The 18,440-nt window shown below is 38.1% G+C and overlaps 1 protein-coding gene across 1 annotated transcript; it reads left to right on the plus strand.

The window, feature by feature from the left end:
* The first annotated feature begins 69 nt into the window (after positions 1–69).
* On the plus strand, positions 70–12,101 carry LOC125240899 (CDK5 regulatory subunit-associated protein 3). Its single transcript, XM_048149064.1, has 9 exons — positions 70–208; positions 304–717; positions 986–1,138; positions 1,560–1,784; positions 7,113–7,238; positions 8,119–8,274; positions 9,277–9,458; positions 10,161–10,332; positions 11,955–12,101. Exons 1-9 carry the CDS (start codon positions 203–205, stop codon positions 12,024–12,026), a joined length of 1,506 nt encoding a protein of 501 aa, XP_048005021.1. The 5' UTR covers positions 70–202; the 3' UTR covers positions 12,027–12,101.
* The last annotated feature ends 6,339 nt before the right edge of the window (positions 12,102–18,440 follow it).

Here is an 18,440-nt window from a genome sequence, read left to right on the forward strand (position 1 = left end):
TTAAGTTTATTGTATTTTAAAACTGACCGTCTTTTATGTATTTTATGTGGAAATAATAATTATAGCATGGTAACATTTAGAATATGTCAAAACTTTTGTTAACACGTCACGTTTACGTCAACACATCACAATAACATCTGGTTTACGAGGATTATTATTAAATTTATTTATTTTATGAAGAAAACAAGAAGAATTAATTAACATGGACGTAAGTTACAACTCTCTCATTCTCTCAACCTCTATTCTTTAAAATACTTATAACATTTGTTCCTTTCACTTATTAACCTTATAAAATGTTTATAGGAAAGCAACATACCCATCGACATAAATATAGGAAAATTACAAGACTGGCTGGTCAGCCGTCGGCACGTGAATAAGGAATGGCAGAAAAACATCATAGCCGTTAGAGAAAAAATAAACAATGCCATTCAGAATATGCCAGCACACCAGGACATAGCTGCTTTACTTTCAGGCAGCTACATCAACTATTTCCATTGCCAGAAGATCATAGAGATTTTAAAAGAAACTGAAGCAGATACTAAGAACCTCTTTGGTAGGTATGGGTCTCAGAGAATGAAGGACTGGCTGGATGTGGTAAAGAGCTATGAAAAAGAAAACTTGTACTTGGCAGAGGCAGCACAGATGTTAGTCAGGAATATTAACTATGAGATTCCAAGTTTGAAGAAACAAATAGCTAAGGAGGAGCAATTGCAAGGTGTAAGTGTTCTTGTATACTTGTTAGATATAGAAGTTTTAGGTGTTTAAAAATGAAGGTGATTAAATGTATTTGATAAAAAGTTAATATTGTTTATATAAATTTTTCAAAATCTAATTTAATGTAAACTAAGTAGTAAAGTCATATTAATACATATTTAACTTAACTGTTAATTTATTTGCCTATTTATGACACAAACAAGTATAAAAACCTACAAAAAAAAAAACTGATTGCCATGTATGTTTAACATATTTTCATTATATATTCAAGGAGTATGAAAAGAAGCATGCAGACCACTTAAAGAACGAGGCATCAATGAAGTCGGAGTTCCTCGCACAGTGCAGGCAGCTCGGCATCCAGGGAGACAAGATTAAGAGAGAGCTGGTGGAGCGGCTGAAGGAACTGCCTGAGATCTATGAAGATGTATGTGGCATGGCATATATGCAATTTTTAATTTAGGCTGTTTCATGTATGGTTCATTTTGAATAAGTTATAAACAATATAGAGTTAGAGACTGAAAAAAAATGAAATGCTAAGCAGGCAATAATTTTTCTTTGCATAATTCTGCATATTGCCCTAGAGTCCCTAGACAAAGATCCTCTTACATAAGCCATTTTGCAGAAAATTGGCATGGGACAACAGTAGACTATATCATGGAATGCTCCAACAATATATATTATATATATATGTATTGTATAGTGGTTTTGGGAATTTAGGAGAGGGAACCTCTAGTATCCGTAACATTAACTTGACACCTGATTGTTCCATAGGGACATGCCGGGGGAGCCTACAATATTGTGTTTTGTGCAGTGTTCTAATAATCCATAACTGTATCTCCTTTCAGATCGGCAACTCCTTAAAACCAATCCAACCCGGCATAGACCTATATGCCGCCTTCACCAAGTATGCCCTCGGAGACAAGGCTCCTGAGGTGCTACCGTTGCTGCAGTTTGTGGTGAAGCATGGTAATGTGACGGTGTATGAATGGAGCTACGGAGAGCCTCCGCTGGCTGTCGAGCCTGACCCAGTGCATATAGAGTTGGAGGATGAAGATGGTGCTGGTGATAAGGTATTATTTTGTTTATTTAAAAAAAATACCAATTATGACACTTTAACTGGCAAAAGATCGAGAAGTGAAGAGATTGCGAGCGAGCGTGCAGTTCAGTTCAGACGTGTTTTAAATATTATTAAAATAAATCAAAAGTACAGTTTTTCTACAGTGAACTTTATCCCAAGCGCTTTAAGGCTCATATCCAAGTGACTAACAAAGTATTCCTTATCTCGCTAACTCGACTTCGACACCTCAAGCGCCAAGGAGCTACAATGAGTTTAATACTACGCTCACCGGATGGAGGCGGTATTAGCGATAGCCAGCCACTTAGCGGATCACAGCCCAACCTCGCAGCGAGTTCGGAACTAGATACCCAAAAGGTAACTTTTCGTAATAAACGAAAGATGACAGATGTCTCAGACGACATATTAACAGAAATGGGAGACCTAAAAAACCAGCTGGCTGAGATGATGTCGCTTTTGAAATCTTCTACCAAAACCCAAACAGAAAATATCGCAACTCTCTGCCAGGACGTAAGTACTATCAAAAACCAAATTACAAACATATCCAACAGCATCGACGCTATTTCCACTGAACAAAGCCACTTAAAAACTAATATAATAAATTTGACCGCATCCGTTAACGCTGCCGAAAATAAAACAAAGCAAATTGAGACGGACCTGCAGTCGTTAAGAACAAATATTCAACAAGGTTCCGGAACACTGACACCTGACTGTTACAATAACGTGATCGCAGAATGCCAACAGCGATCCATCCGAGGCAGAAACCTTATAATAGTTGGTATCCCAGAAGCAGGTCCTGAGACATCAGACAGAGATGCCTATGACAAAAATGAAGTGGATAAGATTATAAAAATAATATGTAATGACTACCCGAACCCCTAAATACCATCCGCTTAGGTAAACATGTGGAAAATAAAGTTCGTCCAATAAAGGCCAGTTTCTCATCTGAGGCGCCAGTAAAAAGCATTCTCCGGAACAAATACAAAATCAAAGCACAAAACGTTAAAATCTACTCTGACCAAACTCCTCATCAGAGAGAATACCTAAAAAATGTGCAAGAAGAACTACAAACCCGAACATCCAACGGTGAGACCAACTTGTATATTAAGTACGTCAAAGGCGTACCAAAAATTATGTCTTCCGGGCCAAAAAACTCGATGGGAACGGACACGGAGACGAGTACTGTACAAAGTTAAAGATATTAAATACCAATATTACTTACCAGATCGCAACTAAATACTCGGAAATAACTACTACTAAGAAATCACTTAAATGCTTCTACGCAAACGTTAGAAGCATTATAAGCCCTGGCAAATTCGACGAACTGAAATGTGTCTTAGACTCCTTCCAAACCACGATCCATGTTGTTGCTCTAACCGAGACGTGGATAAAGGACGAAGATGAAGCTAGACGACTACAACTCCCAGGCTACGAACACTACTACAATTACAGGGAAAACACAAGAGGAGGAGGCGTTTCTATTTTTATACACAAAAACCTAAAACACAAATTTATTGAAGAGCATACTATAAATGACAATCATTTTATTTGGATTCACATCGAGAAGTTCTCCTTAGATATAGGCTGCGTTTACAAACCAGAGCGCACAAACTCCACCCAATTCCTTGAAGAGTATACAGGACAACTACAGAAAAGAAAACGGCTACTGGTTTTTGGTGACTTTAACTACGACCTACTCAAGCCAAACTCAACCGTCAGAGATTACAAGCAAACCCTCAAGCAAAACAGCATAATAATACTAAATAAGATTGACTCAATGTTTTGCACTCGCGAAACTTCAACAACCAAAACCATCCTGGATCACGTATGCACCAATATAAAACAGCACGACTTTCACCTTTCGATCACTGATTCTGAACTTGCGGATCACAAACAAATATACTGCGAGGTAAAGAACTACCAGCCACCTATTAGGAAAAAAGTTGAATATACAGCTACAGATTATACGATATTTTACAAAAATGTTGGTGAAATCAATTCACATGACGATGATTTTGAACGACTCACAGAGAAACTTACAGAATGTCTAAATAAAAGTAGAACTACCAAATACAAAATCCTTAACCCACCTAAACAGGAGTGGATAAATAAAGAAATAATAAAGGATATAGACATAAGAAATACACTATGGCAAGCTTTGAAACATAATAAAGAAGACGAAAAACTAAAACAAGACTTTGACAAACAAAAAAAGCTAGTAGCTTTAAATATAAAAGAAGCAAAGAAAACCTATTACTACAAATGTTTCAAAGATTGTAACAAAAAACCTCAAAAAATGTGGTCGTTAATTAATGATCTTACTGTCAATAAAACAAAGGGTACAAAACCACTGGAAAAACTGGAAATAGCTTCAAATACCTATACAAATACAAAGGACATCTGCGAGCAATTCAACGTCTACTTCTCCACCATCGGATCATCTCTTGCTGAGAAAATTAAACCTGTAGATCATACCCTGGCTTCGTCCTCATTTTCATCGCTACCACGGCAATCCGCGTCTCTCTGTCGACTGGAACCAGTGACTACCGAAGAAATTAGTGCGATTATAACCAATCTAAAATCGAATACTAGTGCTGGCTTGGATGGCTTGACCGCGAAACTAATAAAATCTGTCAAAGATATTATAGCCAACAATCTTACCATGTGTGTCAATAAATGTCTAGAGCAGGGAGTCTTCCCCGACAGCCTAAAAACTGCTAAAGTAACACCTATCTTTAAATCAGGTACACAAACAGATCCCGGGAACTACCGCCCTATTTCTGTCCTACCTGTAATCTCTAAGATCTACGAAAAAGTAATACACGAACGCATAAATACATTTTTAACGTTTAACAATATTCTTTCAGATAGACAATATGGTTTTAGACAAAAATCAAATACCTTGTCAGCAACAGTTGACTTAGTCACGAAACTAAAAGTTCAAATTGACCAAAAACAACTAGCAATAGGAATATTTATTGACCTTCGAAAGGCATTCGACACGGTATCCCATGACAAACTACTAACTAAGCTAAACGATATAGGAATTACAGGAAAAGCCCACGAAATACTAAAATCATATCTCTATAACCGTCATCAGGTAGTAAAAATTGACAAATGCCAGAGTAGCCCAAAACTTATCACATATGCGTACCCCAAGGCTCGATTCTAGGGCCGCTCCTATTCCTCATCTATATCAACGACATACAGAACCTGGGGCTTAAAGGAGAACTGTCTCTGTATGCTGACGATACGTGTCTTTTTTACTTTGGTCGTAAAATCGAACATATTCTTATAAATATACAAAATGATCTGGATATTCTAAACACGTGGTTCCGAGCAAACTTACTTACCATTAACATCGATAAAACCAACTATGTTATATTCGCAGCAATAAATAAGAAAATTGACGAACACGTACCACCATTTATAAACAATAAAAATATAAATTTAAAGACAAGTGAAAAGTACCTTGGCCTAACTATGGACAGACATTTAACCTGGAAGCCTCACCTTGAAAAAATAAGATCAAAACTAACCTCCCTCACGGGTGCTATTCGCAGTATATCGCGTTGCCTTCCGCAGAAAGTAAAGTACCTAATATACAATTCATTAATAAAACCCCACATAGATTACTTGGTCGAGATCTGGGCGCAGCAGCAAACAGTAATCTAGCTAAAGTACAAAGAGCTCAAAATATCCTGATAAAAGTTTTATTTAATTATAACTACCGAACACCAACTCGAAAAGTCTATAGAGAGTTAAAAATCATGAATATCACTCAATCATATATATATTACACGTGTCTGTTAGTACGAAAAATAGTTCATAAAAATATAAAATCACACATAGATTTCACACAAAAACATCATTCACAAAGGATTAAATTACGCAACGCGGACCACCTAGTTTTACGGCCAGCAAGGACAAAATATGGTAAAAAGAGTCTAGTTTATGAGGGCGCTCAGCTTTACAATAAACTGCCCAAGGATATAAAAGAATCTAAATCTATGACTAGTTTTAAAAAACATCTTAAGTTTTATATAATTAATAATGATAATATTGAATAATATTATAATATCACGCGTGTGTATTTGTTACGCAAATACCATGTCCGCAAATAAAGCATAAATACCTATGTCAGCAATTGTAATGGTCTTATGAAATATATTTATAAAATAAAATACATTATGATACAGTACTTATACCTAATAAATAAAAATAAAATTAAAATTAAATATTATACTTAATATTCTACTTAAAATAAATGTAAGTATAGCAATTTAATTTCATAAAGCTACGAAACAATAAAAATAATGCACGTAAATTTTCTATAAAAATAAATAAATAATAATAAGCATGGATATACATATTCACAAAATTACGAAAAAAAAAAAAAAAAAAAAAACAATCAAGCAAAAATAAAACAAATACATACACAAACATTTTAAATGAAAATAATTAGGTACTGCTAATTCGTATTACTTGAATATGTATACACACAAATCAAAATCAAATCTTACAAATTGCAACAAATTACCGACTCCACGCTATCGTTTCGTAGCTCACTGACACACACCAAGTTATTTTCACGAAGGCTGCGGAGAAAAAATGATACCAGCGTAACTTGACAGCGAGATCTTTACGTATTATGCCTAACTGAAGACGCCTCTCATATTGGTCCACTATAATGCTAATGCGAGCACTATGCAATATGCAAATGTTGGGAATAACAGGCTGGTCGCTAACTGGTTGGTGCGTTTTAAGTTATCTGAGCCGGTCAACTAGTTGTTTCTACCTACATTCTTTAGAAGCATTGTTGTAGTATAAATGTTTGTTATTATTTATCAAGTCTGCACGTTTGTTTTAAGTATTTATAAAATATTGTGTTCTCATATAAGTGAATTTTGTAAATTCTTTATGAGAATAAAGTTCTTAAACCATAAAAGATTAATAATCAGAAATTATTGAAAATTTTACCCTGTCATGCCACATTAGGATAAAGTTAAAAATGTTCTGTGATTTTATGTTTTATTCTGAATTCAGAACTCTTTTTACCCTGAGGAAAAAACATTTGTCCTGGTCATTTCACGAAAGTTGACATTAATGGAATAAACAAATCTTTGATTGTATTAGTGGCACCTGAATCGGTATCGTTGTAACTGTCAAGAGCCACTATTTTATTACATAGTTAATATGTCACACAGATATTTTCATTTACTAATTCCAATCGGGCCAGCTCTTGAGATGTAAATAATTAAATACCGTATATTTTTTAGAAATTGCTCAAAATGTTTTTTATTTATGTATATTTCACTTTTAGATTGATTTCGGCGATGGCGGCGGCATAGACTTTGGTGCTGACGCGGGCGACGCGGGGGTCTTTGGGGACGGCGACACAGGCGAGATAGACTGGGGCAACATCGGCAGCGCTCCGACTATTGACCTGGTAAACTATTGCCTTGCAATGCTACGGACATTCGGGAAATGGCATTTCTACGACGCGAAACGAAAACGAAACGCCGCGAAAGGTAGTCTGGCTCTGTCGCGCCAATACGCAAGAGCAATAGAGATAGATATCTACGAGCGTTTCGTTTCGTGAACGTTTGTGCATTCGGCTACGCACGCTATTATTCAGTCGAATACTGAATATCTGTAGCACTTACCTAAAAAGACAAACTACACAATAAAAATAACTAATATTCTTAACCCTAGTAAAAAGAGTATACACTATCAATGACTCGGCCTTTCGCGCGATTCCTAGTGAAATACAAATTTAGACATGAATAGATATGAGCAGAGGGCGGAATTGCTCATGGCAAAAATCAAACGTCAATAGAGTTGGAACGTTAAATTTTATCGACATTTTCAGCTATCGATAAATTCATACACCTTTTAAATTTCTGACTTTAACATTGACCTCTGATTAGCTATTTACATTTGATTACCATTTCTGTCACTAGCCCTTTTGCAACTAATTCACGTTTGAAACTAATGGTTAATACAAAACGAAAAACAGTCATCAAATGGATATAGAAGTATCCTTGTCTTACTTACGAGGAAAACAACTCAACAATATATGTACTGATAATGATAATATCAGTTTAATCGATAGTCGATAAAACTTAATATTCCAACTCTATTGACGTTTGATTTTTGCCACCTCTGGATATGAGTGACAAAATGCCGCACATATTGTTAAATCTTATGGTTTTTCATGGCTTTTTATACTATTTCCATCATCAGTCTTACATTACGATAGGACCAATCACTGATCAGTTTTTTCACGATAAAAAAGATAAAAGTACAAAGGATTAGTATATTTTCAGGACATATCAAGCGAACTAGCGTCCGTGGCGCTGGAGGAGTCCGGCATCGTGGTGGAGGCGGCGGGCGTGGCGGGCGGCGCCGCGCGCGGCCGCGACGCGCTCACGCTGCTCGACAACCCCAGCACGAGGCTCCAGGTCATAGACCAGCTGGTCGAGGTCAGTACTACCACTGTCACCTGTATCACTGCTCGACAACCCTAGCACGAGGCTTCAGATCACAGACCAGCTGGTCGAGGTCAGTACTACCACTGTCACCTGTATCACTGCTCGACAACCCTAGCACGAGGCTTCAGATCACAGACCAGCTGGTCGAGGTCAGTACTACCACTGTCACCTGCATCACCTGTATCACTGCTCGACAACCCCAGCACGAGGCTCCAGGTCATAGACCAGCTGGTCGAGGTCAGTACTACCACTGTGACCTGTATCACCTGTATCACTGCTCGACAACCCTAGCACCCGACACCAGATTGTAGACCAGCTGGTCGAGGTCAGTACTACCACTGTCACCTGCATCACCTGTATCACTGCTCGACAACCCCAGCACCCGCCACCAGGTCATAGACCAGCTGGACGAGGTCAGTACTACCACTGTCACCTGCATCACCTGTATCACTGCTCGACAACCCCAGCACCCGCCACCAGGTCATAGACCAGCTGGTCGAGGTCAGTACTACCACTGTCACCTGCATCACCTGTATCACTGCTCGACAACCCCAGCACCCGCCACCAGGTCATAGACCAGCTGGTCGAGGTCAGTACTACCACTGTGGGCTGTTGAACAAACAAAGTTTGACGAGAATCGGTCCAGAAATGCGACTTTTGGTTACTGACTGGCCAAAATCATTTTAGCTTTAATTTTTTTGAATAGAGACGCTCTAGCTACTATATTTTGAAATTTTGAAGTGTTGGCGTCGCCAAACCTAATTCTCCGCACCCTCAGCAATACCTAAGTATTGACATGAGTAGTATATGATTTTTTCACACTTCGTTACGTCTAAGGCCTCTTGAACCAATATGTTTTACACAAAGAGTTCTCTACCCCAATTGGTTTATGATGGTTTAGACTCCCTCTAGCTACGTAACGAATTGTGATATCCTAGTATTTTTTTTACTTTAACATATCTTCCAGGCACTAATTTATTTCCTTGTTCACAGCTCGAATCCTTCCTCAAGATGCGCCTCTACGAGACGAGCACAGACACACTGTCCTTCTCGCTCTTCCAACAGCTGCCTACAGAGAGCCCCGATGCCCTGGCCGCCATGTTAGCCACCGCTCAAGCCAGCACCGCGCGTCTCACTGCCACCAACCATTTGCACAACGTCAAACACTCGCCTAGGTACTCTCACTATATCTGTCTCACTCTTAGTAAAGATGCGGTGTGAGACAAGGATAGACACACTGTCCTTCTCGCTCTTTCAACAGCTGCCTACAGAGAGTCCCGATGCCCTGGCCGCCATGTTAGCCACCGCTCAAGCCAGCACTGCGCGTCTCACTGCCACCAACCATTTGCACAACGTCAAACACTCGCCTAGGTACTTTGTTTCACTCTTACTATATCTGTCTCACTCATTACGCATACATATATCAGCAAAAGCGCGATCCACTCTTCTGTGCAAAAATGCGGCTGTGCGAGAGGAGTATAGACACACTGTGCTTCTTGCTCTTCCAACAGACGATTTCAAAGTCAGCTGTCGCTCTGTTGGCTAGCTAGTACTTACTGAAACTTATGAGAGTTCGTTTTTAGTAATTGCTGGCGCTGCAAGCAAAAGCAAAAGGTAGCCATTATAGCTTAAGCATAAAAAGTAAAAGCACTAATAGTTTATTCGTCGTCCTTATGGTAAGCAACAAAGTAGGTAGTTTTTACTTATGTCTCTAATTTATAATGATAATAATACATTGTATATATGTTATTGCAGGAATCATTTGCACAATGCTAACTGATCACTAAATCTACAAGTTTCGTATGAAGAAAGTGGTTAATATATACATTTTCTTATATCTTCCAAATCGAATCCTTTACGTTAACATTTCTTCACAGATACGTAGACATGCTGACAGAACAGCTAAAACAAAAGCTAGTCGTGTGCGACAAGCTAGCCGGTCTCGCAGCGCGCGCCATACAACAGAGAGAGGTAGCTATAGCGCGCGCACAAAGCTGGCGCCCCGAGGTGGCAGCCCTCATCGCTCGCAGCCGGACTTTACAAGAACAGGTACTGAAATAACCTTAACATATGTAGTCTAGGTAGTAGTGTGCGACAAGCTAGCCGGTCTTGCAGCGCGCGCCATACAACAGAGAAAGGTAGCTATAGCGCGCGCACAAAGCTTGCGGCCCGAGGTGGCAGCCCTCATCGCTCGCAGCCGGACTTTACAAGAACAGGTACTGAAATAACATTAACATGTAGTCTAGATAGTAGTGGGCGACAAGCTAGCCGGTCTCGCAGCGCGCGCCATACAGCAGAGAGAGGTAGCCATAGCGCGCGCACAAAGCTTGCGCCCCGAGGTGACAGCCATCATCGCTCGCAGCCGGACTTTACAAGATAAGGTACTGAAATAACCTTAACATGTAGTCTAGATAGTAGTGGGCGACAAGCTAGCCGGTCTCGCAGCGCGCGCCATACAGCAGAGAGAGGTAGCCATAGCGCGCGCACAAAGCTTGCGCCCCGAGGTGACAGCCATCATCGCTCGCAGCCGGACTTTACAAGAACAGGTACTGAAATAACATTAACATGTAGTCTAGATAGTAGTGTGCGACAAACTAGCCAGTCTCGCAGCGCGCGCCATACAACAGAGAGAGGTGGCTATAGCGCGCGCACAAAGCTTGCGGCCCGAGGTGACAGCCCTCATCGCTCGCAGCCGGACTTTACAAGAACAGGTACTGAAATAACATTAACATGTAGTCTAGATAGTAGTGTGCGACAAACTAGCCAGTCTCGCAGCGCGCGCCATACAACAGAGAGAGGTGGCTATAGCGCGCGCACAAAGCTTGCGGCCCGAGGTGACAGCCCTCATCGCTCGCAGCCGGACTTTACAAGAACAGGTACTGAAATAACCTTAACATGTAGTCTAGATGGTAGTGTGCGACAAGCTAGCCGGTCTCGCAGCGCGCGCCATACAACAGAGAGAGGTGGCTATAGCGCGCGCACAAAGCTTGCGGCCCGAGGTGGCAGCCCTCATCGCTCGCATCCGAAATATTTAAGTAAGTAAGTAAGTAAGTAAGTTTATTTGCGAAGAATAAGTAGGTACATTAGTGTCTTAGTTGGTAGGTGACATTTGGTTGCTTATTCTGCTATTTGTACTATACAGGTTGTACTAGCATGCAAAAATCTTAAATTAACTACTATTCTATCTGTATATCTTCAAAGAGGAAATCTTTTACACTGTAATAGCTCTTTTCAGTCAGCAACTGCATCAACTTATTTCTAAATCTATGTACAGGTAGCTCTCTTAAAGATTTTGGTAACTTATTAAAAACTTTCATACACATGACAAAACAGTGATTGGAATATAATGCTGTCCTGGGAACATAATTATGTACTAGTCTTCCAGGATCACGTTGTATTGCTTCTGGTTCTAATAGGCTACTTGCCTCCTAGTTAAATCAGCTTCTTTTTAAGAACTGTCAAAATGAATTTGAACGACTTGTTAGTATGGAATTTATATGAAATCGAATTGAGTGACGTCACGGTCAACTCAGTTACTTTATATATTTCTACATGAGTTATTAAATAGAACCTACAACTTGCAACTTTCTCATCCAGTTTTGAATAAAAAGGAGAGTATTTACAATGGTGTCGTAATAAATAATATGATTTATTTTATTTCCTTTTTTTAGATCGAAGCGGATATATCGAAGAAGTACAAGGGCCGTCCGGTGAACATTATAGGCGGTGTCAAATTCTTATGAGCAGCCAGCTCAAATGACACTCTGTTACCCATTGTTGACCTCTGTATTTAATATATGGCAAAGTTTATTTACAAACGAATTGTTTTATTTAAGAGTATTACTTACCTACCGTACCTAGCTTGCCATACAGCGTAAAAATGTTTTTTTTTTTATCATGGCAACACTTACTTTTCTCATACAATGACGGTGGCGCCCCTATTATTTTCTATTCTTAGACTAAAAAAAAATACTTTCAATTCTTCTCATTTTTGTCAAGCTAAACAGATGTAGCCCTTCAGGTGGCGAAATCCGGGAGCCGACCGCACGTAAAGTGGCAGGTAACCGGGAGCCGGACTTGAAATAAAAAGCTGTTGAGTGGCAAGGATACCGATAAAATGACAGAAAAAGTTTACCCTTGAGTGGCGGGGCCCTCACGGGTGGTCATCGCGAATGTTACATATGTTACAAAAATTATAATTACTCAAAAAATGTAGGGATGTTGTGCATAAACCATATATCACTGGATTCATTATGAAACGGCTAAAATCATTCCATAGAAAAAAAATACATTCCATTTATGTGAATTTTGTTAGACTCGATCAAATATCAGATGGCTACATTTTCCACTTCCATTTATTAAAGTAACTTTATTTAGGCAAAAAAACAGTAAATTGGAGAAAAAAGTCATTCAGGGTCTTAAATATACATTTATTTACACTTATATCTCTTTTTTTAACATATTACAGTACAATTTTTGCAAAAAAGACGGTTTTTAAACACGTGTCTCAAATATGGCAGGCGGATGGTCCAATCAAATTGGGTCATATTTCAAGTTGTTTTGAAGTTGAAGGTGTTGAACCTTTACTGAATGCCGTCCTTGTTTAATGACGAATGGTTCGTGCAAGTATGAGGAAGCTAGATATAGTTTTAGACGGTTTTATTTATATATATCTGGGCAACCGAGCTTCGCTCGGTTCTGTTTCGTATCCTTGACATGTGTCGCCATCTAGTTCAAAAATGAATAGTACCTACATCGAGCGAAAGAATTCTCAGCCTTAACAACACAACTACTCCACACGAGATGGCGCGCATTTCGCCACAAAAACTCAAATAGTGTATTTTCTATTCGTTTTAGCCTTGACCTGTGTCGCCATCTAGTGTTTGCAATAAATAGTACTTACATCGACCGAAAGAATTCTGTCTTAACAGTACAACTACTGCACACGAGATGGCGCGCGAAGAAAAACGCATGAAAACTCGAAAATTCGCGTTTTCCGGGACCTAAGGATAAGTTAGACCGATTTTTCGCCCCCAAAAACCCCCATATAACAAATTTCTGCGAAATCGTTAGAGCGGTTTCCGAGATCGTCAGTGTAAATAAATATATATATAAATAAATAAATAAATATACAAGAATTGCTCGTTTAAAAGTATAAGATTTAGGTATATCGTCGCACGGGGTCCGGGAGCCGGTCCCTGCCCCGCGCCACTTCTCCCCTATGCAACTTGTAGCTCTGCCACCTGAGGGGGTAGTGCGAAAAGATTTGCCTTCGTATTGTTACGGAAACGTACGAACGTGTCATGCTTTTTCAGTCAGTCTCATGACAAATGATTGAACTAGCATGACTATAGATATATAGGTAGTTATGCAAATTGTATCTTCTTTTCTTGTCTTAATGCATGTAAGTACTTCAGTGCAGTTTATGTTTCGAAATTGTAAAACTACAGCATGTTTCAGTTTCCTTTTTTAGGGTTCCGTAGTCAACTAGGAACCCTTATAGTTTCGCCATGTCTGTCTGTCCGTCCGTCCGCGGATAATCTCAGTAACCGTAAGCACTAGAAAGCTAAAATTTGGTACCAATATGTATATCAATCACGCCAACAAAGTGCAAAAATAAAAAATGGAAAAAAATGTTTTATTAGGGTACCCCCCCTATATGTAAAGTGGGGGCTGATATTTTTTTCATTCCAACCCCAACGTGTGATATATTGTTGGATAGGTATTTAAAAATGAATAAGGGTTTATTAAGATCGTTTTTTGATAATATGAATATTTTCGGAAATAATCGCTCCTAAAGGAAAAAAAAGTGCGTCCCCCCCTCTAACTTTTGAACCATATGTTTAAAAAATATGAAAAAAATCACAAAAGTAGAACTTTATAAAGACTTTTTAGGAAAATTATTTTGAACTTGATAGGTTCAGTAGTTTTTGAGAAAAATATGAAAAACTACGGAACCCTACACTGAGCGTGGCCCGACACGCTCTTGGCCGGTTTTTTTAACTACTCAATGTTAATTTAACTTAAGATTACACAAGTGGTGTTTGCCTATAATTAGTTGTGCAATAATACCTAACCATGTATCATTGTAACCGCTGTTGGCAGACCTTAATAAATAAAAATAAAAATGACAAATACGAACGTTTCCGGAAAAATACGAAGGAAACCCTTTTCGCACTACTACATCTCTGTTACCCTGTTTGATTATGTTATAACAGGGAGTACCTGTCGTTGAGTAGACCTCTGGGTGCGTAGCCGAATGGCACAAATGCTCACGAAACGCTCACGAAACGAAACGGTAGTAGATATCTATCGCTCGTCCGTATTGGCGCGACAGAGTCAGACTACCTTTCGCGGCGTTTCGTTTTCGTTTCGCGTCGCAGAAATGCCATTCGGCTACGGCACCTGATCACCTTACATTACCATAATATTTGCTAGTTACCTCGTCAATGTTTATTGACACGTTAAAAACCCTGAAGTCTTGCAGAACAAATATATTTGTATTTAAATTATTTACCTAATGATTGCTCAAACCAGTGCCGTGATTTGTCTCTTTCATAGGCCCAGTGCACTCGAGAATTACTTCACTTTACACTTAACATACTGAGAGATACAATACTTTAGCACGTCAAAATAAGCTTCAAGTATAAGCCAACTTGGTTGAGAGTGCCTAGTCAAAGTCATTAATCGCTTACGATTCGTAGGCTATCTCTTTCTATCGCTCTTCTATAGCGCGAGAGAGCTATATTGCGTTTCGATCGCTACATAGCGTGGCATACTGTCACTTTGGATACGCTGTCTGTAGTATTTGCTCGATAAGTGTCAGTTTACATAGTTGTTTGCAGAATTGGCCTTACATTATGTTTGATGTTTGCATTATTGCGATATTTGCGATAGCTCGACCCTGGACTAGGATCATCTATAGAGAGCGGTCATGTGCAAAATAATAGTGTTAGGTAGCAAAATACTGATTGTAACAGATTTTTATGCAACACGTACGTAATAGGGATGACGACTACATAAAAAATGGCATTCTGTTTAGTCCGTCACTTAGATCGTCCAAAAATACTGAACACTTATTTTTCGCTATTTCTAATTAATGAAAAAACACAAAGATATAGAGCATCAAAGTTCCGGAGTGGGGGCCTGTGACGTCACGTCTAAGTAAAAATTGTACCTAGGCATGACGTCACGGGAAACTTCAACGCACTGTACCGTCGTCATTTTTCGTTTACGAGAAAAAAGAAAAAATACTTGTCTAAAATTCTTTGAAAATCTAACTGACGGACTAACTAGTTTTTTTAGTCGTCTCGCCTACTTATGTGTCTGACTGAGTTCACGAACTCAAAGGTATTTGGACAACGATCCAATGAGAAAATGAATAATATAATTGCTCATTTTTCATGAAAGTGATATTAATGATATTTCAGTTTTAAATGAAACCTGTAAAGAATGTAGGTAAATGATGACTAATGACTCAGTGTCTCGGATTACTCGGATATAAGATCTTAAAATGAAAAGAAAGAAGTGCTAGTTTCTATAGTTTTGTCTTTTGCAAACGGTGACTTGGTGTTTCAATCTACATAGTATATGAGCAACAGGTTAGTGCCAATAGTAGGTACCTGTTAATAGTTTAATGTACTTACAGTCAATCAATTGGAAGAGAGGCCACTGTAGAAGTATGTCATAGTGACGTTATAAATTAGATTGTAAGAAATCTCTTACTGCTTGTCATTTTGACATGGTTGTAGAGTGGCCTAGGGTTCAAATTGGTTGACTGAACCTAACCATTTTTAGGGTTCCGTACCAAAAAGGTACAACAGGAACCCTTATGGTGCGACTCTGTCCGTCTGTCTGTCCGTCTGTCACATTCCTAAATATCTCGAGAACTACTAATGCTATCAACTTGAAATTTGGAATAGTTGTGAACATTGTGAACCTCTACAAATAGAAGGTACAATTTTTTTTTAAATTTATTTATTTTAATTGTAGAAAATGGCCAAAATGAAAGGGGGGCAAACTAAAAATTTCAAGTTACTAGATCAAGTGGGGTATCGTTAGAAAGAGCTCAAATTGAACGTAAAAAAACTATTTTTTATAATTTTTTGTTGTGGAAAAAAAAAGAATTTTGAAGGAAAATGTAAAAAAAAATACCGTTCCCCCCCCCCCTTATCTCCGAAGTTTACCAACGACAAATTATGAAAATTTTAGTAAACATTGTTTTTATGCTAAATATTACAGGAAAAATATAATCGTGTTTGTATCTTGAAAACTTTTTTTTTAATTCACAAAAAACTTTTCAGATTTTTACTTTTAATTTACCCACCTTTGCGGATGTATAAAGGCTTCAAATTAATACAAGATGTTACGTAAATCATCTTCTTTCCAATAAAGTAAAAATTGTTTAAATCGGTTAACATTATAAAGAATAATCCCTGAAAAACCAACATACTATGGTCGCGCAAATTAGTTTTTTTAACTGTAGTTAATAGTTACATACCGTAGGTACCTTTATATGACTTTCATATGATACCTCTTAAAACAGTAGATATGTACAGTCTTCATAAATATGTGTACATTTTTTCACCTTGTTGCAACGAGTGAAAAAATGTACACATATGAACTCGACATAGATAACAAAGTGAAAAAATGTACACATATGAACTCGACATAACAATACTACGAGACATATAAGTACCTATCTAAATTATTTCTAAGCATCTAAAGCGAGTTGCGAGTACATTGCCGGCTACCAAGTTTTAGCTGCATTCAAAAGTCTGGCCAGACACTGCAATGTAATGAAAATTGCATGCAACTTCTTAGCCAGTCTATCTTCGCTTTAAGAATGTAGCTTTACGTAGGTGCCTAGGTAATTGTGGGTTATTATGTGACAACTTGAGAAGCCTTAATTGACGCAGCTTTCTTTACTCACGCTGCGACACAGATCTAAAACGACGAAGACAAGTGAAGTGTGCAAAAGGGAAGTTACGTCAATGAACATTTTATGAGTAGTAAAGAAGCAGACTACAAACAAAAAGAAATTAAAAACGTGATCGCTTTTGAGCCTATAGCGTAGTGCCACACCTGGAACACTGACGTTCAAATATATGAAAGAGGCGCGTTCCTAGCACACAGTCTAAGCTCGTGTAGGTGAACGCGTACTATGCTTGTATGAGTGACATAAAATTAATAAATGATTTCGTTAAGAGGATACGGTAGCGAAAATGCTAAAATGGAAAGGAGCCCCCATTTCAACTTGGGAATTTTAGTTAAATATACAAGTGTTATTAACTAGATTTATCGAAAAAAAAAATTGTCCATTAAGAACAACTCAGTCAAAAGATATTTCAAAAAAATCTTTAAAATCGAGGTTCCGCTCTCGACTCTTTCCTCCTTCAAAACTTAATCAATCGGAACGAAATTTGAGAATCTGAATAACAATGAAATAATCGATGTCGGACCGTTTAGTTTTTTTGGTTAATTGTTACCAATCTTGAGTATCACACCTTTTTTTGCGCCACAATGAAAAAGGCCGTTTTTGGAAATTTTTGATTGGCTCTAGAATCTTTAAAAAGCAGAATATCAAAAAAATCAAAACGGTCCGACACAAATAAAAATAATAACAATCTGTGTTGAAAAAATCATTGCTCTATCTTCAAAAACCAGGGAGGAAATAGTCGAGAGCGTTTGTATGGAGAATTGACCCCTACCGTATCGTCTTAAAAAAAAATTAAAATTTTAAAATTTAATCTGTTTATCTGTTTATTTCTAAGAAATGTACATGCATTTATGAACTTAACTGCTAATCTTAAATTGAAAAGATGACACTGGATCAGATCTGCTCCTAAGAGTCCTAAGCATACCAAAGGTTAAATTATGTATGTACTTAGGTACCAATATTAAATAATCTTACCTATAATGTAATTTAGGATCAATTCGTATTATTCATCTTAAGCATCCGAGAAAATTAGGTACCTATTCAATTACCATATTTACCAGTCTGTGAGTTCTATGTAGCCAGTAGGAGTCTCAAGAGATGTTTTATGACCTAAGTTAGCCAAGAAACAGCTACAACTTATAATTAATATCTCTAAATTACAACAAGGGATCATTTAGTAAGTTTAACTTCATCTTGGTTTAACTAGCTCATGTTATAA

Source organism: Leguminivora glycinivorella, chromosome 2 (assembly GCF_023078275.1).
Source record: "Leguminivora glycinivorella isolate SPB_JAAS2020 chromosome 2, LegGlyc_1.1, whole genome shotgun sequence".
NCBI classification, from domain to species: domain Eukaryota; kingdom Metazoa; phylum Arthropoda; class Insecta; order Lepidoptera; family Tortricidae; genus Leguminivora; species Leguminivora glycinivorella.

Coding starts and splice junctions, on each gene's coding strand:
- LOC125240899 (XM_048149064.1), top strand. Junction 7,239..8,118: donor GCGCTCCGACTATTGACCTG/GTAAACTATTGC, acceptor GTATATTTTCAG/GACATATCAAGCGAACTAGC. Junction 8,275..9,276: donor TCATAGACCAGCTGGTCGAG/GTCAGTACTACC, acceptor CCTTGTTCACAG/CTCGAATCCTTCCTCAAGAT.